This window comes from Drosophila teissieri, unplaced genomic scaffold (assembly GCF_016746235.2).
Source record: "Drosophila teissieri strain GT53w unplaced genomic scaffold, Prin_Dtei_1.1 Segkk7_quiver_pilon_scaf, whole genome shotgun sequence".
Taxonomy (NCBI): Eukaryota; Metazoa; Arthropoda; class Insecta; order Diptera; family Drosophilidae; genus Drosophila; species Drosophila teissieri.
Genome location: NW_025225038.1, coordinates 561,036 through 583,041, shown reverse-complemented (window position 1 = coordinate 583,041; position 22,006 = coordinate 561,036). Strand labels below are relative to the sequence as shown.

The 22,006-nt window shown below is 43.1% G+C and overlaps 2 protein-coding genes and 1 pseudogene across 2 annotated transcripts; 2 read left to right on the top strand and 1 right to left on the bottom strand.

The window, feature by feature from the left end:
- Positions 1-798: 798 nt before the first annotated feature.
- On the top strand, positions 799-1,940 carry LOC122625790. Its single transcript, XM_043805844.1, has 4 exons — positions 799-1,018; positions 1,489-1,610; positions 1,665-1,733; positions 1,794-1,940. The coding sequence occupies exons 1-4, from the start codon at positions 985-987 to the stop codon at positions 1,938-1,940; spliced, it is 372 nt and encodes a 123-aa protein (XP_043661779.1). The 5' UTR covers positions 799-984.
- A 9,955-nt stretch (positions 1,941-11,895) lies between these two features.
- Positions 11,896-12,960, top strand: LOC122625789. The gene has a single exon (XM_043805842.1). The coding sequence runs from the start codon at positions 11,896-11,898 to the stop codon at positions 12,958-12,960; it is 1,065 nt and encodes a 354-aa protein (XP_043661777.1).
- Positions 12,961-16,740: 3,780 nt separating this feature from the next.
- Positions 16,741-21,590, bottom strand: LOC122625788 (annotated as a pseudogene).
- Positions 21,591-22,006: the final 416 nt, after the last annotated feature.

Below are 22,006 nucleotides of genomic sequence, written 5' to 3'. Positions count from 1 at the left end.
CAAAATAAGCGTTTTTAACAGCTTGCTTTTTAATTTATCAAATTCTTCTAATTGCGCTGGGCCAAACTCGAACTTTTTGTCTTTCTTTGTCAAATCATGGAGTGGCTTTGCTATTGTTGAAAAATTCTGTATAAATCTTCTAAAATACGAGCACATCCCCAAAAAACTTTGAAACAGACCTTGTTGTGGCACGCGAAAATTTTCAATTGCTTTCACACCGTTGTCATCTGCTTTAATACCCTTTTCTGATATTATATATCCTAAATATTTCACCTCACTTTGAAAAAACATACATTTATCGATTCGAAGCTCTAATATGTTTTTAACTAATCGCTCAAATACTTCTTTTAATATAGCTTGGTGATCTTCTATATTCTTTGTCGCTATCATTATATCATCGAGATAAACTATCACTTTCTTTTCCCTAATCATGTCGTCAAATACTTTGTTGATGATCCTTTGAAACACAGACGGAGCATTTGTCAGCCCAAAAGGCATTCTTGTGAACTCATACTGTCCTAGTGGCGTGGTAAATGATGTATACTTTATAAACATCCATATAAACATGGAAGTATCCATTTTTCAGGTCTAACTTCGAGAATACAACTTTGTTTGCTACACTCAGAAAACTGAAGAACGAATAATTTGAGAACGAACGTTCTTAAAAATGTACTGTGTCGTACTTAAAATTTTTAAGAAAACCGTTCTTGGAATAAGTACTAGTCGTACTTGAATTACACATTTCAAAAGCGATATTATTGATACGCATGGAAAACAAAAGGTTTATCTTTTCTCATTTATGTATCGATTACATTTCTGTGTTGTTAAAGAAGAAACATATATTCTTCTTCGATAACCGATTGCAACACGGCGCGCATTTAGTGTCAAAAAGTTCTTGGAAGTGCAAGTGCGTAGTGAGCAAAGTGAATTGTGAAGTGAATTGAAAATGGAAAGTCATATGGAAACAGACATTGTGAAGAGGAAATGGACATGGTATGTGTTTTCCCTTTTCTGCAGGGTAAGTACAAACTTTTAAATAAAGTGTATATATATACATACATATGCACATTTGTATGTATGTACACATGAATCTATATGATTGCAAAGAAAATAAGGACTATATATATATATACATATACATCATATATTATATATGTATTATTATATTATATTATACATATTATTACATATTAGTCCCTATTTCTTTGCTTTCGAATACATACATGCATTAGCGAATTTCGTGTTTCTTGTTTTTATACACTTGTTCGTTTTATTCTGAGAAAACATTTTTAACTAAGAAAGTGAAACACAAAAGCACGAAAAAAACCGCCAAGATTAAGCGTTGCTGGCCTATGCACGTGTTCGCATGCACGCATACATATGTACATATGTATGCAAGTATACAGCATAAAAGAAATGTATTATATATTTATATTATATTTATATTTATTTATATTATATGTAGTCTTTTCTCTTAAATTTTTGTAGAATCTGGAGTGACCTTGTCTTTACTAAAAGATATTACAGACGAAGAATTAAAAGAGGTGATTCCCAAATTAGGAGTTCGGATGGAATTTAAAAGAGCACTTTGCTCATGGAATCAAAGAAATGTAAGAATTTTTTTTTATAATCCGATGTCCTGAATACCTTATAATTTTTTGTAGAACTGTGAGAAACCTTCTATAAGCAACGACCATAAGGAAGACCATGAAAAAAACTTCGTTCTAAACAAGGTATTTATTTCATAATTTTATCCCTATTTATCCTATATTTATAACGTATCATATTTACAGAGCATTCGTTCATTATTATCAAAGAATGAACACGGAAAAGCATTACTAAATAAGAACACTTTGCTGGAAGTCGACAGAATTTGGCTAATAAACACTATAGTGGAGGAAGCCATCAACAATTATTTATGTATTATTAATTTCAAATAAAATTGTTTTTCCTCATACGAGTATAAAAGACGCGTTGATGTTGAATTTAACAATAAACATTTTAAAATAGGAACGATTCGTTCTTAAACTAAAACTGTTTGCTCTGAAATTTGAATATCTAGTTCACAAAATAGGAACTTTTCTTACTCAAAGTAGACGTTATTCACACTTCAGTTGTCAACTTGTACAACTTGAATCGGGAATTTGTCGAGTTCAAATCTAGTATTTTAATTACTTAATATTAGTATTTCCCACTCTTAAATTAGTATTTTATCGTTCTTAATCCCATCAACTGTTAGTGCTTGGATCCATAACGTTCGTTCTCAAATTCATAATTTCGGTCTCAAATTATTCGTTCTTGAATTTAAATTTTTGTTCTTTAATCAAAAAAATTCGAGTTTACCGTACTTTTGATGCGGTTCGTTCTTGATTTGATATCGAAAAGCGTTAATTTTTCCTTGAGTGTAGGGTATCTAATAAATCATCAATTAATGGCATCGGGTATCTAACTTTCGCCGTGATCTTATTTAGTTTCCTGTAATCTATGCACATCCGAATGCCACCCAATTTCTTTTTTACTAGTACAATTGGCGAACAATACTCAGACTCACTTTGTCGTATAATACCATCTTTTAAATAATCATCAAGGATTCCTTGTAATTTTTCTTTCTCTACATATGCCAGGCGCCTTGGCGAAAAACTAAACGGCTTGTCTTCTTCTAGCCTTAGCTTCATTTCACATTTTATATTCGGTTCACTCGGTCTTTGTTTAAAATTTAATTGTGAACCTATCTCATATACCTTTTCATTATCATTGTAATCAATTAATAATAGTTGTTTTTCAAAATTATTTTGTTCGTCTGCGTTTGTCTCATCATGACTTTTAAATTCTTTATTTTTATTTTGATTTTCTTCAACTATCGAATCTCCCTTCTCAATAACATAGCATATCCCATAGATTCATCATCCACGACATATAGTAACATAGGAGTATCTTTATTTGAGAATTTAACTGAACATTTTACGCTTCCATGTATTTGTAATTTACTTAAATTTAATCCAACGTAACTTAAAGAGGTAGTCTTTTCCATTTTTATTTGACTTGGTATAAAACGTTTTTTAATAATACTTATCGGGAGACATTCTATGAAAATGCGGTTCAGCATCTTATTCTTTGTACAAAATGTTAATTCAATATAACTTACATAATCGATGTCCCCGCCCTTCGACTTCTTGTATTGGTTGCACTCCTTAGCCACATGTCCTGGCAAGCCACATGCGTAACAAGCCCCATCTTGTCTCTTAGGCTTGCGGCATTCTTTGGCCAGGTGGCCCCGACTGTGGCAATTGTAGCACTCTGCATTACCTCGTGGCTTCTGATAATCTCCTCCTCTACGGTCTTCTGGTAACTTGGACTTAGGAACGTAGCCCAACTCAACGTTTCGGAATGCCTCCAATAGCTCCAATCCGGTCTTGAACGAACGCGACTTAGCCAGATTGCGTAGATTGACATCGTGTATGCCGTCAATGACATATTCCAAAAATTCATCTTTTGCCAGTGCTTAGTTATCCGCCAGCTGCCACTTCTCGTTGTAGTACTTTGAGAACTCCTCACCTTTTATCCAGACGCAATTCTGTAGATTCTGCCGCATACTCAACTTTGACTCTTTAGACATTACGAACATTTTCTCCAGGTGGCTTAACATTTAATCCGCTGTGTCCATAGTAGCGCTCGTTCTTGAATACAGCCTTATTTCAGCATCGCCCTTAACTTTGTAGTGAATAACCGCACGCATCATCTCGTCGCCGACCTTGAAATTTTTCTGTACATTCAAAAGTTGAGATAGCCAAACATTGAAATTGTTTCCGCCATCGTATACCTTAACGATCTCCTTTAAAATTTCGAAAGAAATGCTTGAGTCTGTGTCGTTACTTCGTTGTTGTTTATTTTTTAACTGGTCGATCTCATTTTGCAGCTTTAATATTTTCAACTCATTTTCCAGTCTTTGAATATCGCTGCTTTGCATAGTTACATTGTTGCGCTTCATTTGGTTTCCAAAACATTGTTGCGGCTTCTTGTTGCCAGCCATTTGCATCTCAGGATCATTGTTGCTAGCCATCGGAAACGCGAAACATTTGTTGGACTCATTGTTGCTGGCGATCACCATCTGCCTCTCAGAACATTGCTCGATCTCATTTTCGTTGTTAACATACATTTCACAAGATCCCGTTACTTTTCTCGAACCTTCTGTTTCTTACATTCCTTTGTATGTATGTGCAAACGTCGCCGTCATCGTGTCGCCGTCGTTGTCGCTACTTCTTGCTATCTCGTTTTCGCTACTTTGTTCTTCGCCGTTGCCGTTGTTTTCATCCCTGTCTATTTTACCGGTTTATTCTGTGGCGTTGACTTTTTTCATTGCTGTTTTATTTTTTTCATGCGCGCACCACTCAAATTTAATATTTTCAAGTCTTTTAATCAATTTGATTTTTGTGCCACTACTTTTAAGTTTGTTTTGCACGCACAGAGCTTTTAGTTCTTTTAATGTGTAATTGCCAGGATTACAATTCATTAATGCCGATTTTATTATACCCGTTACTCGTAGAGTAAAAGGGTATACTAGATTCGTTGAAAAGTATGTAACAGGCAGAAGGAAGCGTTTCCGACCATATAAAGTATATATATTCTTGATCAGGATCAATAGCCGAGTCGATCTGGCCATGTTCGTCTGTCCGTCCGTCTGTCCGTCCGTCTGTCCGTCTGTCCGTCCGTATGAACGTCGAGATCTCAGGAACTACAAAAGCTACAAAGTTGAGATTCAGCATGCAGACTCCAGAGACATAGAAGCAGCGCAAGTTTGTCGATTCATGTTGCCACGCCCACTCTAACGCCACAAACCGCCCAAAACTGCCACGCCCACACTTTTGAAAAATGTTTCGATATTTTTTCATTTTTGTATTAGTCTTGTAAATTTCTATCGGTTTGCCAAAAAAATATTTGCCACGCCCACCCTAACGCCCACAAACCGCCAAAAGCTGCCACGCCCACACTTTTGAAAAATGTTTTGATATTTTTTCATTTTTGTATTAGTCTTGTAAAATTCTATCGATTTGCCAAAAAACTTTTTGCCACGCCCACTTTAACGCCCACAAACCGCAAAAACTGTGAGTGTTGTGTGTCCTGCGCACTTTCACCATCTGAGTAACGGGTATCAGATAGTCGGGGAACTCGACTATAGCGTTCTCTCTTGTTTTTCTTTTGAAATTATCACTTGGGTAGGTCCGACCACTTCTGAGCTTTAATGTGCGCTCTGTGACAGTTCAGCGACGACTGACTCTTCATTTATTCAGCAAGTGTGTGTGTACTGTTTACATTCGCGACTCTTATAATTAGGTTATTACATTCCAATATTGTAATGGGACTTATACTACTATGCTTATATACAATTACTACTACTACTACTAGGGATGTCGTGATATTAAAAAAATATCGTATCGATGATATTTTTTTTATCAAAACAAAATGATGATAATATTTAAAATATCACAAAAAAATATCGACATATTTGATATATTTTTATTTTAATAAAATTTTTTTCCCACAATAAATAAAATTAAAGTGTCTTATTTATTTTTATACCCGTTACTCGTAGAGTAAAAGGGTATACTAGATTCGTTGAAAAGTATGTAACAGGGAGAAGAAAGTGCTTCCGACCATATAAAGTATATATATTCTTAATCAGGATCAATAGCCGAGTCGATATGGCCATGTCCGTCTGTCCGTCCGTATGAAAGTCGAGATCTCAGGAACTACAAAAGCTAGAAAGTAGCGTTCTCTCTTGTTTTTATTTAAATGCATGGATATTATATTTATAATGCAGATAATAATACGTTGTGTTTATATAAATTTCATATTATAATGCTACCAGTACTTAGAATTAGGTGATTTTAGGAAGACTCGTTGTGTTATATGTGTGTCTGTCATTCGGCTTCTTAAGGTGCAAAGACAACTTTGAAGAGTTTCCAGTTGTATTAATAATTCGGTCGCAGAGTTTGCCCTTTGCAGTCCCGTTTTTTTTATCAGTGTAATTGGATTTTATGTTCATTTTAACACGTGCACTTTTACTCGGTATCGCTTTGGAAATCAGAGTGAACGAAGGGAAAATATCAAAAAAATATCAACAAAAAATATCGCAATATCGATATTTGTTCAAAAAAAATATCACAATATGAATATATCATTTTCAGGAAACAATATCGATATATTGATATTTTGATATATTATCAACAACCCTAACTACTACTACAATACTACAAATTATGTAAACCGTAAAAGGAAGCATTCCCGACCATATAAAGTACGAGTATATATATTCTTGATCAGGATCAATAGCCGATTCGATCTGGTCCTGTCCGTCTGCCAAATAACTTTTTGCCACGAGGATGACATAAGAAAATTGACAGAACTATAAATAAATGTTAGGAAAAATGATGAAACGAATCAAATTTACAAAGATGTATTAGTGAGTTTTCGCTGTAGGGCAGATGGAGCTGTCATAGTCGCCTCGAGCGACTCCGATTTATTTAGAAGGGGTGATGTCCCGTAAAATTCCCTATGCATCCTAGGTCGGGTGAGTGCGCATGGCCACAGCATCTACGGCCACCAGATCTTTTAATATTCGATGTCTTTTTATACCCGTTACTCGTAGAGTAAAAGGGTATACTAGATTCGTTGAAAAGTATGTAACAGGCAGAAGGAAGCGTTTCCGACCATATAAAGTATATATATTCATGATCAGGATCAATAGCTGAGTCGATCTGGCCATGTCCGTCTGTCCGTCCGTCTGTCCGTCCGTCTGTCCGTCCGTCTGTCCGTCCGTATGAACGTCGAGATCTCAGGAACTACAAAAGGTAGAAAGTTGAGATTAAGCATACTGACTCCTGAGATATAGACGCAGCGCAAGTTTGTCGATTCATGTTGCCACGCCCACTCTAACGCCCACAAACCGCCCAAAACTGCCACGCCCACACTATTGAAAAATGTTTTGATATTTTTCCATTTTTGTATTAGTCTTATAAATTTCTATCGATTTGCCAAAAAACCTTTTTGCCACGCCCACTCTAACGCCCACAAACCGCCCAAAACTGCCACGCCCACACTATTGAAAAATGTTTTGATATTTTTTCATTTTTGTATTAGTCTTATAAATTTCTATCGATTTGCCAAAAAACTTTTTGCCACGCCCACTCTAGCGCCCACAAACCGCCAAAAACTGTCAGTGCTGAAGAGTCCTTCGCACTTTCACTAGCTGAGTAACGGGTATCAGATAGTCGGGGAACTCGACTATAGCGTTTTCTCTTGTTTGTGTATTTAATTCCATTTTTTACCTTTTTCTTGTTTTTGGTGATCTGAGATTAAAGCGCCCAATTTAAAAACAAAATAAATGGTCAAGGAGACGGCTTTGACGACTCATCACCAATAGTATGTGAGAGAAAATTCAGAAGACAAAGAAAAACTTAAAGGAACTCTTGGTCAACCGATGTCCTTGACTGGCAGCTATCACCAAGAGTGACAGCTAGGCCTGTTGACGAACGGTTAGTGAACGACAGGAAGTTCGAGTTTTGGGAAAAAGCGCAGGTCGAATTATGTCGGAAATCCAATGGCGATGTTCGGTTCCGTCTTCCCAGTTTCAATCTGAAAAGGAAAGAGAAAAAAGAAGAGAAAGGAAAAGGTGAATTGGTGGTCCGTAAGGTAGGGGCTAAAAAGTGTGTTTCAGTGTCCTGTTTCACTTAATTCATTTTTATTTGTTTTTTCTATAGCATGGTGGTCTTATTTAGTTTTATATTTATTATCATATATTTAGTGGTGTATTTACTTATACTTATTAGTTAAACACATTTATTTATTTATTTAGGTATATTATTTAGGCAAATCTATTTATTTATTCATAGTTATAAGTTATTTATTTAGGCTTGCAAAACTCCTCCATCTGAACCCTCCACGAGGGCGCCGGCAGGGAAATGGACACTGCATTATCCCGGACAACGGGTAATGCATTGCTACTTGCTCCGTCCGCGGTAATGCAGTGTCTAGCTAAGGCAACGGTTCAATTCCTTCCGCTCGAAAGCAGGAGGAAATTAACCACTTGCCATGGGCGGAGGTGCCTGGCGGTTAGGCATAAAACGCAAGTGGGTGGTTCCCCGGAAAACTAACCATGGTTCTTTGTGGAATGAACACCAATAACGAATCAACTCGGGCTGGGATGTCAGCCCAAACGTCGGTGGAAGGCGTGACTGCTACCACCGGCGGGCACGGAGGGGGGCAACCCTTTCTGCGTGTCGCCAGCGGGCACACCTCTGATTGGACTGGAGCAGGTCATGTCAGTTGCAATGCTACTGCCACAACAACAACGACTCAAGGGAGGCTAAGCCGGTCAGGTGCCATAGTCGATACAGACTCGGACCTGGAGAGCGTGCAGCTCTCTAAAGAAGAGGAGGATCTCCTCCTCCGCTCGCCGAAACCAGGCACCAGCTCCCCGCGCAGGGACGGGCCGAAGCGTTCAAGCGAGGGTATGAAGGCTAAGGCGCAATACAAAGCCGCCCTTCGCATCCTCAGCCGACTCAAGGGAAAAGCCGCCCTATCCCCACAGGAGAAGGCAAAGCTAACCTGGGCCGAGCAAAGGGACTCAGAGGGCAGGCTGCACTTCGCCAACCTCCCCACCATGGCATCAACGGGCGGATTCGCAAACAAGGTGGAGGAGTCGCTTGCCAACAAGAGGCAACGCTCAACCGAGAGCGCCAAGAAGGACGCACCGGGGATCAAGCGGAGACGCGAGCCGAAGGAGGTAGGCCCTCCCCCCCAGAAAGCGAAGAGGCCCGAGAAGAGGCTTAAAGTCAGTGAGGCGACCAAATGACACTTGATCGTGGCACTCATTGACAGAAGCGATCAAGCCGGCAAGATGTCCGAGCCGCGGGGGAAATTGGTGCATGCGCGACTCGTTGAGTCATTGTTTGAACGGATGGAGGAAGCTTCTGAGGCCACCATGCCCACATTTCATGGTAACGGGTGGCTGAACGGGGTCAAAATCCTGAAGTGCGTGGATGACCAGACGAGAAAGTGGTGACGCAAACGGTCTGCCAAATGGAGGCGTTGTGGGAGGGGGCCCAGCTGGAGGTGGTGGACAGGGAGCTAGTCCCGTCCATTCCTAAGGCGAAGGTTCTCTTTCCCATCGCAATCCAAGGGGACCGGGCGCTGAAGCTACTGCAGCGACCGAATCCGGATATACCAACCGCGGACGGGAAGGTCTGCACCTTGCGACCCCCTCACCCAAGGAGGGGGGCCATAGTGCAGTCCTCCAGATAAATAAGGAGGCGGAAGACATCCTCTATCCAAGATACGGGAAGATGTCGGGGGGCATGGGGAGCGTGTACCTGCGCCTCAAAAAACGCCATCCCGGGGATAAGGATGCTCACACCCTGAAGGCAGGCGAAGTGGAGAAGGACCTAGGTCTGGAAACCATCGCGGAAGCCGCCCAGGGACTTTCGCTAGGCGAGACGGATAAGGAGAACGGAGACCTGACGTTGACAGTCAACCCGACGAATGGAGATGAGCCCAGTACCCATGCCACTGACGGTGCTGCAGCTCAATCTTCATAAAAGCAAGGTCGCGTCGGCGGAATTCCTCAACGCCCTGGAGCAAGGGTCCGCCGATATAGCTTTGGTCCAAGAGCCATGGATTGCCTCGGCAATGCCGTCGCCGGACTAAAGTCCTCCAATTGCAACCTCCTCTACACACCATAAGTAAGCAGAAACAGAGCCGCCGTACTTGTACGGAAGGGCCTGCATGCTAACCTTATGTCTCATTACAGCACGGATGACCTGGCTGTTGTGATGCTGGAGACCGAGAGGAATCGCATTTTGGTAGCTTCCTGCTACATGGCACACGACAGAACGGCCCAACCGGAGGTACTCAGGAGCATGGTGAAAGCCAGCCCGAACGACCAACAACTGATCGTGAGTGCAGACGCCAACGCGCATCACTGCGTATGGGGGAGCCCCGACATCAACGACAGAGGTGAGTCACTCCTAAACTTTTTACTATCAACCAACCTAAGCATAGCTAACGTAGGGGAAGAGCATGCCTTTGTAGTTCCCACCTCCTCAAACGTACTAGACCTAACACCCGTAAGGGGACAAAGTACTATGGTTTCAGAATGGAGAGTCCTTGAGAGACCATCCATCATAAGTACATACAATTCCTATGCGAACTCGAACACCTCTTTCAGAAACCCCCGGAACACTAACTGGGGGAAGTTCAAGAGGACAATCTTGACACGATTCGCGACTGGCCCGGGCCTAGTAAAATCCGCTGAAGACATAGAAAAGTCCCTAGAGACCCTCTCCAGGGAATTATTAGATGCGCAACGCGCAGCATGCCCGACATCTAGAGCCAGGAAGTGGACCAGGCCACCCTGGTGGAATGGCAATCTTTCGCTTCTACGCAATAACCTCCGAGAATTTTTCAAAATCGCCAAAGACGCAAATAATGATATAATCAATAGGGAATACAAGATCCTACTCAGGGATTACAAGAAGGAAATACGCAGGGTACAAAGAAGCTTTTGGAGAAACTTCTGCTCCAATATCGAGACGGCCCCAGAAACGGCTAGACTCAAGAATCTGCTATCGAAGCAGCCAACCATACAGAGTCAGCTCAAACGCGATGACGGATAGTGGACTGAGGGCAGCGAAGAGGCCCTAACAGCACTAATGCATGCTCAGTTCCCAGGATGTACCGAGATATCCGATGCCAACAAGCACCAGAACCTCGTAACTGGGGAATAGCATCTTCCAACAGATCTAATATCCTCTAGAAGAATCCAATGGGCCATAGACTCCTTTGCGGGAATAAAAGCATCGGGACTAGATAGAATATTTCCAGCCATGCTACAGGTGACGAAAGAAGTGATCACCCCATGGCTACACGCTATATTCACAGCTTGCCTAAGCACGGTCTATATCCCTATCCAATTGAGGACCTCTAGGATTGTCTTCCTGCCAAAAGCAGGAAAGTGCAGCCATATGAGCCCCAAGGATTACAGGCCGATTAGTCTCACCTCATTCCTACTCAAGACGCTAAAAAAGCTGCTAGACATATACATCACAAATGATGCAGGACGACTACTGTCATCCAACCAGCATGCTTACACTACACTCATTAGTAGCCACCATTGAGATAACTGCATAACCAAAAATATGCTCTCGGAGTGTTTGTGGATATATCCGGAGCATTCAACAACGTGACCACAGACGCTATAATGGATCGCCTAGAAGCGGCCAACACGCTCCCCGCTATCAGTTTGTGGATAAGAAATCTTCTAAGCTGTAGACGGGTACAGTCCGATTGGGGAACCGCCTCCATGGTGAAAGGAACACACAGGGGCACGCCGCAAGGCGGGGTAGATGACCTGATCAAGACATTCGAGAGGAAGGCCCCAAAGATAACAGCCTATGCTGACGACATAAGCATAATTATCACGGCAGTCTGTCCATCGACACTCAGCTCGATTATGGAATCAACACTCAGGGAGATATGTGAGTGGGCGAAGAAGGTAGGACTCACTATCAACGCGGAAAAGACCTCATTCTCTTCACCAAGAGATACAAGGTGCCGCTATGGGTCCCCCCGAAGACTAACTCATCCAGGCTAACCGCGAAGACATAGGTCAAGTACCTCGGCATTGTTCTAGACAGCAAGCTGACATGGAAGCCCAATGTACTAGAGAGGGTAAAAAAGGCTACCATAGTGCTATATGCATCCAAGAACATGCTTAGCAGCACTTGGGGCTTCTCACCCGCTCTAATGCACTGGGTTTACATCTCGGTGGTGCGTCCAACTCTGATGTATGGAGTCTTAGTGTGGTGGCAGGCTTTAGAAAATAATACCTACAACTAGCTCATGGAGAGAACCCAGCGGCAGGCACTGTTCTGCATAACAGGGGCGCTGAGGTCAACCCCCACAAATGCACTCGAAACTATAGTTGGAGTTGATCCCCTAGACATCCAAGCGCAGATGATCGCAGGAAAGGCTGCACAACGCCTGGTTACATCAGAACATATGTCTCTACAAGGACTCGGGCATAGTTCAATTGGTCGAGACATGAGCAGCATATCTGACCACATAGTCACCAGAACGAGCCCGGATGTAAGAACAACAACATTTATGGGACCAGACGACTGGAAAACAGGTCAGGGCCATGCTCAACACCTCAATATATACACGGACGGCTCCAAGATGGAAGGAGGAGTTGGAGCGGGAATATACTGTACAGACCCTGAAATGAGGCTGTCGTATAAACTACCGAGCCAATGCAGCATATTCCAGGCGGAAGTATTCGCCATAGGGAAAGCTGCAGAGCTTGCGCAGAGCATTGACCGCCCACATGAAGCGGTTAACTTGTTCGTAGACAGTCAAACGGCGATAAGATCCATGCAATCGTCAGCGGTCAGTTCCAAAAGTGTACTGGCAAGCAGGGAGGCAAAAGATATCCTTACCACGACCACGTCAGTGCGGATCTACTGGGTTCCCAGCCACCAGGGCATCGATGGTAATGAGACGGCAGACGAACTTGCAAAGGAAGGCGTTGGACTGGCGAATGAAAGATCAGAAATCGTTCCTGTCTCCCTTAGAACACTCCAAAGCGAACTGGAAAGACGGGCCGACACACGAGCCAAAAGCAGATGGAGAAGAACTTCCACCACCTGCAAAATTTCAAAAATCATGTGCAAAGAGCGCAACGCAAAACTCAGTCACTACGTGCTGCATCTTCCAAGGAAAGACTACAGACTGCTAGTGGGAATTATTACAGGTCACTGCCTAGCTGCGGCACACACAGTCAAACTCGGCATTACCAACAACGCCAAATGCCGGAAATGTGACGAATTCGAGGCAATTGAGACCTTGGAGCATCTCATTTGCAAGTGTCCGGCCCTAACAAGGGCGCTTCGGTTCTGGCATCGGTAGAAGATGCCTCCAGGAAGAAGCCAGGCGAACTACTTGCCTTCGCGAAAAATACCTCAATCCTAAAAGATTTCGAAAACCACGAAAACATTCTCTAGGTCCATAAAGAAACATGGGCCATATTGGCCTATACGCGGCCCCGTGAGGGCCTTCCGATTTAACGTAACCTAAGTTATCCACAGCGTTTGGAGGCTGGGCACGATCACCACTTGAAGTCGAAAGGTTCGTTGATGACGAAGACAAAATCTGGTCAAAAGATGCCGAGGGTGCGGCCGGGTAACGCCGGTAATTGGTGTACTAGTTGGACGGTTTAAGGATCAACCGGCTCACTGTCAAGAACACCGGTCGCCAAGGAAAACTAATTTTAAAAACATTATCGAGGAAATGGGCAAGCCGTAGGCTCAAGATCAAGAGGTTCAGGGGAAGCGGTATTCCAAACGCGACACCGCAGCGAAATTGGCGGTAAACGCTGCGCGTACACAAGCGGCGAACACCTGCAGGATTATGGAGTTGGCAAGACTTTGAGGGACGAGATCTGGAACGGTTTCCTCGACTGAACAATGTGTTGCGGCAAACGCCGCTACTGAAGGACCTGGATCGCCAAACACCAACTCAGGGCAGACAAGCCAGCCAAGGATCGCGGTTTCCAGGATCGACTGGTTTTAACGCGTACGGATGGTTATCGCGGATCGTTGGAATTGCCACCCAGTCAGCGGCATCGGTCTCCAGTCCTGGACTCACCGAGAGGTGAAAGCTGCAGGAGTTATAAACCGGAGTTCCAGATCGCCGTTAGAAGCGACCACACTCCACACGCTCGTGGTGGTGATTGATTTAAGGCGATCCTTTGATTTACCACAAGCGGTCGTATGTAGAATCGTGCCGAAGCCGGTGAAGGGTTGAGCAGAAATCCATGCTAGGCAAATTAAGCAGTGCGCCGAACAAAAGAAGAAATGAATGAAGCGAAGGAGGAGTCGGAATCCTGGCGCCTATCGGCGCAGGAAAGGCAAGCTTTAGAAAGGGTTAAGCTTTCTTAATAGACCCTATCCCATATCTCCAGCGAAGCAAAAGGTGGTTGGGGATGAAGTAGAGAAGATGCTGGCGTTGGGAGTCATCGAGGACAGCAAGAAACCGTGAAGCAATCGCACAACAGTGGTGTCATAACCAGGGAAAGATGCCCGTAAGCTGAACGCTTTGACGGTGACAGACATATAGCCTCTACCCAGCGCCGATGGTATCCTCTCCAGGATTGACCAGACGCACTAAATCTCCAGTGTGGATTGCGATCTGGCAATTCGAAATGGATGACAAGAGCAAGGAATACACGGCGTTCACGGTACCTGGGAGACCGTTGTATCAGCCATTCGGAACGCGGCGCAGCGCTTGCGGCTGATGAACCGGGTGATACCAGTGCAGCTAAGATCCAATGTTTTTGTTTATCTGGACGAGCTTCTAAGCCTGGCTACCGATTTCCAGACGCACTTATTGTACCTACTTTGCGTAGCCCAGAGGCTGAAATCAGCTGGTTTAACAATCGGTCTAAACAAATCCAAATTCTACCTTACCTTATTAACGTACCTCGAGTGTGCAGTTGGAGGTGTACTGCTGCGCATGGAGCAAGTTTCAGCGACTGAGAGGATGCCATAGCCGAACCTTCCTTGGCAACTTAAAGAACTTCGTTACTCTGTCAGTACCACTCTCCGAGCCCTTGAAGAAAAACAAAACACAAAGTTTGGCTTGAGTCCCAACGCAGCACGAGTTGGTCCTGACGATCGCACCGGGCCTGGTTCATGCGGATTTTTAGAAACATTCCTTCATCCAGTGCAACGCATCTCACGTCGGCGTCGGAGCGGTATTTTTTCAGCGTTACCAGGATGGTGAGGAGCAGCCGATCGCGTTCTTCTCGGCCAAGATGAATAAACACCAGGTCAACTACAGCCACTCGGAAGTTTCAGCCGTACGATGCCAGATGGTCGCTTCAGCTACAGGGATACAATTTTAGCATAGGGAAGCGGGAACATTATCCCCGATACATTGTCCCGATGCTTCGAGGAATTTGCTGTGGAAAACTATCGGCAGTTAGTGGCCGAAGTCGAGAACAATAATGAAGCACCTACCGGACCTCAAAGTCGAGAACGGAATTCTAAACATGAGTGATGAACTGGGAGAAGCTTAATGGAAGCTGTGGATTCCACATAACACAGTTTGGGGTCATTCAGATCCCACACGATGGTCCCACACACATGATGGAATACGCAAGACTTTGGAGATCCTTCGGCCAAAGCACTAAGCTTCAGGATGCAAGTGGGGGAAGGAAGAGAGTTGAAACTGTAAAGTAATTTCAGAAACTCTACATCGATTTCCTAGGCAAGTATCCGATGTCCATTAGTGGACAAGCATGTATATTTATCGTAGTGGACCATTTTTCGTACATTCGGACAATGGAAAACAGTTCAAATCTAAGCCGTTTAAGGAGATGGTCGATGGGTTCGGAATCCAACACATCAAGACGCCGATATACTCATATGCACCCCAAAGCAACGGAGGAGATATGTTCCTGAATGGCGGCCGTTAGAGGCTAGCCAAACAGCTGAGGTTTCTGAGCGACAACGTCCAGAAATACCTCAAGGGCGCTTATGAAATGAGTCGTCAGCGGTACGACAAGCAAACCCGCACACTGCACGCGGGGCAAGTCAGGGCAGGAAGTGTTCCGACGGATCTTCGTGCTGAGTGATTTCAGCAAGGCTTTCAGCGCCAAGTTCACCCGTAAGTTCCTAAAAGCGAGGGAGGTCAAGGCCGTAAGCCTAATTGCGAAGGGACTAAAAGGACGCTTACTGGGAGTAAATAACGCCCTTTTTAACCTGTTAGTCTATCTAGCCCTTAGAGGTAATCCCGGTTCGCCTGGATCATGACCAATGACCCAATTAGATAGTGAATTGTTTAACCTTTCTAAAAAGGTATTTCAGCTCCTTTTAAACCCTAAATTGTAGGTAGGAGACTTATTCAAAGTTTTACTGGGCCAGTGGTGCTATTTTTTTTTTCGCATCTGTATATGGCGGAGAGCATGTGAAAATGAAAATCATAGTTTAATCAGCTTGGCAAGGTAATTGACTTTTATTAAATTGTACCTTAAATTAAAAATCGTGAGTTTACAAATTTATTGTCATGTGGAGTTATTTATTAATGCAAAGGTCCTTAGAGTAACCGGTTTTCCAAATATCAAAGAGAGTCCACAACCTTATTTTTTGAAACAAGTGCGCCATAACCTTTTCAAAACCTGGGCAAAAGAACCGGACAATCATACATAAGCTCACCTGTATACCAAGAATTCCGGAGGCACATGAAGGAATAGATAGGTATGTAAATTATGTTAGAGTTAATTATGATACTTTATGCATATTATATCAAGAAAGCTTACTAAGATGTTTGTGTGAGAGTTCATAGGGGTGATGAAGCTGTCATAGTTGCCTGGAGCGACTCCGACTTATCAATAGTTATGAAGAAAGATAAGCTTAGTGACGAGGGTGGTTCTTCCTTCGACTTAATACTAGACCAATTCAGATTTATCGTGCCCCAAGGGCATCGATTTAAATCGATTTACCGTGCACTCTTCTGGCTGGCAACTTGTTGGCTAATTAATAATGACCTAATAATAAGGTTAGGTTAGGTTTTGCCGGCCGTCGGTTTTATCCGACGCACATAGACCATTAGAGGTCATTGTGATACCGTGTGTGTTTTCCCTTTTTACCCGTCGAGGTTCGTGTGAAGTTAACAGTTTCCCCAGCCAGAGGCGCCGGTGAATTTTTGTATCCGTTGTGGATCGGTGTCGGATAGGTCGGACGTGTCTATCAGGAATCTGCTTCCCAGTTGAGCAAGTCTTTTCGCTTGCAGTGCTGGGCAGTGGCACAATAAATGCTCTACCGTTTCTTCTATTTCCTCGTCCCTACAGCTACGGCAGAAATCATTATACGGGGCATTTAGTCTTCTGGCATGGATGCCTATCAACCAATGCCCTGTGATAACTCTCATGGCAGTGCTGAGGTTTGCTCTGGTCAGCCTTAAGAGCTTTGACGTTCTTTTTGGGTTTATTTTTGGCCATATTTGGCGTGTTAGGCGAGAATGTGTGGTATTTTCCCATATTGTCTGTTTGTTTCGGTTTAGGTCTTCCCTAATTACATGTGGCTAAAGGCATACTCATGCCCTCCATCTCTTGTATGAGTGGCGCGGTAGTGCCTTCTCGAGCTAGTTCATCTCCGATGGAGTTGCCTTCTATGTCCCTATGTCCGGGTACCCATATAAGGCTGATTACGAATTGTTGTGTCATCTCGTGTAAAGATGATCGGCAATTCGATACTGTTTTTGAGTGGCTTGAGATTGAGCCAATCGATTTGATAGCTGCTTGGCTATCACTGAAGATGTTTACGTATAAGCTTTCCGGTTTTAGTGCTTTTAAATGCTTTAGGGCCTCCCTTATTGCTGCTACTTCCGCTTGGAAGACGCTGCAATGATCGGGGAATTAAACGAGATGCGTAGGCCTAGTTGTTCGGAGTAAACTCCTCCTCCTACTCTGTTCTGTAGTTTTGACCCGTCCGTATATAAGCATATATCATTCTGGGGGCCAGGTGTCTGTGAGTTCCACTCGTCCCTTTCTGGGATAATAGTGTTGAACGGTGTTTGTACGTATTCCGTTGGAGTTCAGTAGTCTGTCCTGGAGGGGACTATTTGGGTGTGTTTTAGGATACATGAGTGACCCGCTTCTTGTGGGTTCCACTGTTTGGTATCCCTAAGCCTGATTGTCGCTACTGTGGTCTGTTCCATGCCAGCTAGTTCTGGGCTTGGGAGGTTGAGTATGGCATTTAGGGCTTCGTTTGGGGTGGTGCGTAAAGCACTACTGATGCATAGTGCCGAAGCTCTTTGCATCTTTGCTAGCATTTTTATGCTGGATTTCTTTTTCAGGGCCGGCCACCACGATCCCATACAGTAGTATTGGTCTGACGATGGCCGTATATATTCAGTTACTATATAGGGTGTCATGCCCCATTTGAGCCCTATTGCTTTCTTACACGTGAAGAGTGCTATTGAAGCTTTTCTGTATCTGTTTGCGAGGTTCAGATTCCAGTTTAGTCAAGTATTACGCCCAGGTACCTTGCGCTGCTACTGAAGGAAAGTCGTTGATTGTTGAGGATAGGTGGGACTAAGTCTGGTATATTATACTTCCTAGTGAAGAGAACCAGCTCGGTCTTTGAGGGGTTAATTCCTAATCCGTTATTTTTGGTCCAGTTGGACAAAACACTGAGCTTTTCGCTCATGAGATCGCATAGCGTTTGAGGGTACTTGCCTGTGAAGATGATAGCAACGTCGTCGTGCTTATCTAGCACCCTCCAGTGAATTACTGCCTCTAATAGTGGTTTAGAGACGAGAGTTAGGTATATTACCTCCTAACGGTTCTTAATGATAAAGGTGGGGTGATTACCTTTATTGCATATGAAGAGATTTGAACTAAAGATAAAGTTAAAAAGAGACTCACCGCGGTCGTTTGTGTCTGTACACAAAAAATTAAATTTAAAAGGTTATTTTTGCTATCACCACCGATTGACCTTCACCGTAAGGGAAAGTAGATGATAAAAATATTCAAAGGAAACCAGAGGTATTTGTGCAAACAGTTGAAAACTGGAGTTCAAGATAAATTGAATGCTTATTACCGTGTGCTGAAACTTTAAACCTCGCTTTCAATTCTTGGCACAATTTCCCTTTCCCTCGTTGAAGCTCGCATTTATAGTTGGAAAATTAATCCAACCCTGCCGACTCTCTCGCCCGCGATCTCTTTCCTAAAAATTTAATGCGATGAAAAAGCGATGTTAATGTACTTCATCAAAATTATGAATATGCGATGTTATTTCAAACAAAATCATAATTTATTCATTTCTAGCCGAGTGCAAAGCCGACAAAAATTTAATCTTTCTTACGACTGAGAGTAAGAAAGATTAAATTTTTGACATGCAGACAAACTATGTTAGTAAAATGGACGGGTACGAGAAAAAGGAACTACTATATTACAGCTCAATTGTCGATGATTTAGTTCACCGCTATATTTGTCAGATACAATCCAACCGAACAAGGTTCTTTGGATTGAAGAAAGCTCTGCACTTAATTTAAATTGACTGACGCACAGCAAATCAAAGAATGCGTCTGTTCCTAGCAGCAAATCAATCTTTGGAGGTTTTTGAAAATCTGGATCGGCCAACTCTATGTTTTCAGGTATTTTCCATTTCTCAAAAGGCTGCATTTGCCCAGGCTGACACGAAGATATATTATTTAATACCCTAAAATCGGTTAAATAGACAACGAATTTAAGCGAGACTGGACAAAAGCGGATACTTTGTGTTTTATAGATGAAGTTGATTTACCTACTGTTATGACGCTTAGTGCTGACCTTTCTCGCTGCAAACTTAAATGTTGCGCCAAAGAGTCAGACATAAAACAAGAGAGAACGCTATAGTCGAGTTCCCCGACTATCTGATACCCGTTACTCAGCTAGTGGAAGTGCGAAGGAGAGTTTTTGGCGGTTTGTGGGCGTTAGAGTGGGCGTGGCAAAAAGTTTTTTGGGAAATCGATAAAAATTTACAAGACTAATACAAAAATGAAAAAATATCAAAACATTTTTCAAAAGTGTGGGCGTGGCAGTTTTTGGCGGTTTTTTGGGCGTTAGAGTGGGCGTGGCAAAAAGTTTTTTGGCAAATCGATAGAAATTTACAAGACTAATACAAAAATGAAAAAAACTAATACAAAAATGTGGGCGTTAGAGTGGGCGTGGCAACATGAATCGATAAACTTGCGCTGCGTCTATGTCCCTGGAGTCTGTATGCTTAATCTCAACTTTCTAGCTTTTGTAGTTCCTGAGATCTCGACGTTCATACGGACGGACAGACAGACGGACAGACGGACAGACAGACGGACGGACAGACGGACATGGCCAGATCGACTCGGCTACTGATCCTGATCAAGAATATATATACTTTATATGGCCGGAAACGCTTCCTTCTGCCTGTTACATACTTTTCAACGAATCTAGTATACCCTTTTACTCTACGAGTAACGGGTATAATTAATTCTGAATCCAACCGAGCTCTGGCCACATAAACTTGGCCAAATCGATCCTTGACCTAAACACTCGCCGTCGCTAAAATATCTTGGTCAGTGATAAGCACGTGACCTGTGTATGCGGCACTAGGAATTTGTTGAGCTCTTGACTCATAGCTATGAAGTAGGGAAAGGTGAGCCTTTGTGCACACCGGACACTTCGAAGCTTTATATTTGGCTATATAGTTTATTAGCCTTTACGAATGCAAAACGATCTTTCATTGAAATAGAGCTGGAGGGGCACGAATAAATATTGTGTTCCTGACTCTGACAATAATTGCAACTGAATCCTGTTTTCTTGCTAGATTTCTACAATTCTTGATTGCCCCGTGCACTCGAAAACGAAGCCTTACAATGCCCCTTTGGATTATCTTTAGGCTTGCCTTTCGCCTTTGTTGACTCTTCTGCTGCTAAATATTGATAGCGTCTATTTAAAAGAGTGGCGCAATCAGACCAGGAAAGCTTGTCGTAATTGGTCGCTTGGTCGCTTGGCGATGTCCTTATCAGTTGCCAGCGACGAATAAATGGCAGAAACTGTGTCAATAATTAATCGCAGACCTCCTGGAGATGTCTTTGTCGTCAACCAATGTATTAAAAAGGCACCTAAAATTCCTATAAGCTGAATACTTTGGGAAAGACATTTTTGGCAATTGAGCATGATGACTTGTACAAGCAAGGACAGTGCACACTTCAGGCCTGTTTTAGTTAACAGCATTTAAAAACAAAGCTTTTGTGGCAACACACAAATCCTCAAGCGGCACCACTCCGATCATAGCTCTCTAACTGAGTTTGTAGGTCCATAGCCTTTTCAATATATCCTTCTAAAATCTCGACACTCGAGCTGTGTTTTTTCGAAAGATAATGTTTTTTGTTCAAACGAAGTCTTCATGCGGTCAATATCAAATTTCAAGCAATCTAATGTTTGAACCATTATTGCCATGCGCTTTGAGCTGCTTGCTGGTTTGGAATCTTCTTCATTGCCTATGATTAGTAACTTAAATTTACAAGATTACGAACTTTAATGGGAGTAAATGCTAAGCGATATCCAGCAATCAACAAGTACAAAGTAACCGTTCGACTATATACCGTTTTACCTATGTGTACAGGGTATAAGCTACCTAAGATTTAAATGCTCAGTTGAGAAGGCAAACAATTACGGGACCAAACGGCTCCACGAAATAACGGACCACTCAATGCAGCAAGATCAGTCGACTTCTTTGCTAAGCGACAAAAAAATAGCTGTAATCACCAAAGCGGAACAAGCAAATAGCAAAAGTTCAATGACCGAGTAAGCGACTTTGAAATTTCTGTACAACAACTCTTAATTGTTGTAAATTAACTACAATACAAAAAATTTAACCAGCATATTCCGAAAATGTAATATCAATATGTAACAAATGTGAAGTTTCATCGGTGCCCTATAACGGTGACGGTGCGAGCGGTGCACGCTGCCGCCATCTTAGAGTGGACCGCCAATGCTCACCACCACCAACCATTTTGTGGAGCCACCGTGTTCAACAAACACTGCGCATATTTTCGTTCTGCCGGGCATGAGCGTCCGCAATGTGGCAACAGCATCGCCACTAGTTGGATCCTACACCACGAAAGCTTCCGGACTTGCCTGCACTTGGAGGAGTGGCCGATCTTCAGCTGTGCGTGATGGAGCAGCTGTGCTTTAGGTTCTGCCGACCGGAGCAGCTGATACGCAGCCAGCTCAACAGCGTGAGAGAGGTGCAGCCGATCTCGGACCACAACTTGGCGAAGATCATTCCCTTTGCGACTCGAGGGAGCAACCTCGCGGCCTTCTTGCAGTCAGCGATGGCGGAGCAGCACCTGGGAACCCAAACCCTCATGGAGGAGCTTTTGGCCAAGCTTCCTACAAGTAAGCGAGTGAAGTGGGCCTGGCATGCTG

Bases quoted from the DNA above. Each gene is read 5' to 3' on its own strand.
- LOC122625789 (XM_043805842.1), top strand. From the start codon at position 11,896: ATGGAGAGAACCCAGCGGCAGGCACTGTTCTGCATAACAGGGGCGCTG.
- LOC122625790 (XM_043805844.1), top strand. From the start codon at position 985: ATGGACATGGTATGTGTTTTCCCTTTTCTGCAGG. The intron at 1,019-1,488 runs GTAAGTACAAAC...AAATTTTTGTAG, and splicing joins TGTTTTCCCTTTTCTGCAGG to AATCTGGAGTGACCTTGTCT. The intron at 1,734-1,793 runs GTATTTATTTCA...TCATATTTACAG, and splicing joins AAAACTTCGTTCTAAACAAG to AGCATTCGTTCATTATTATC.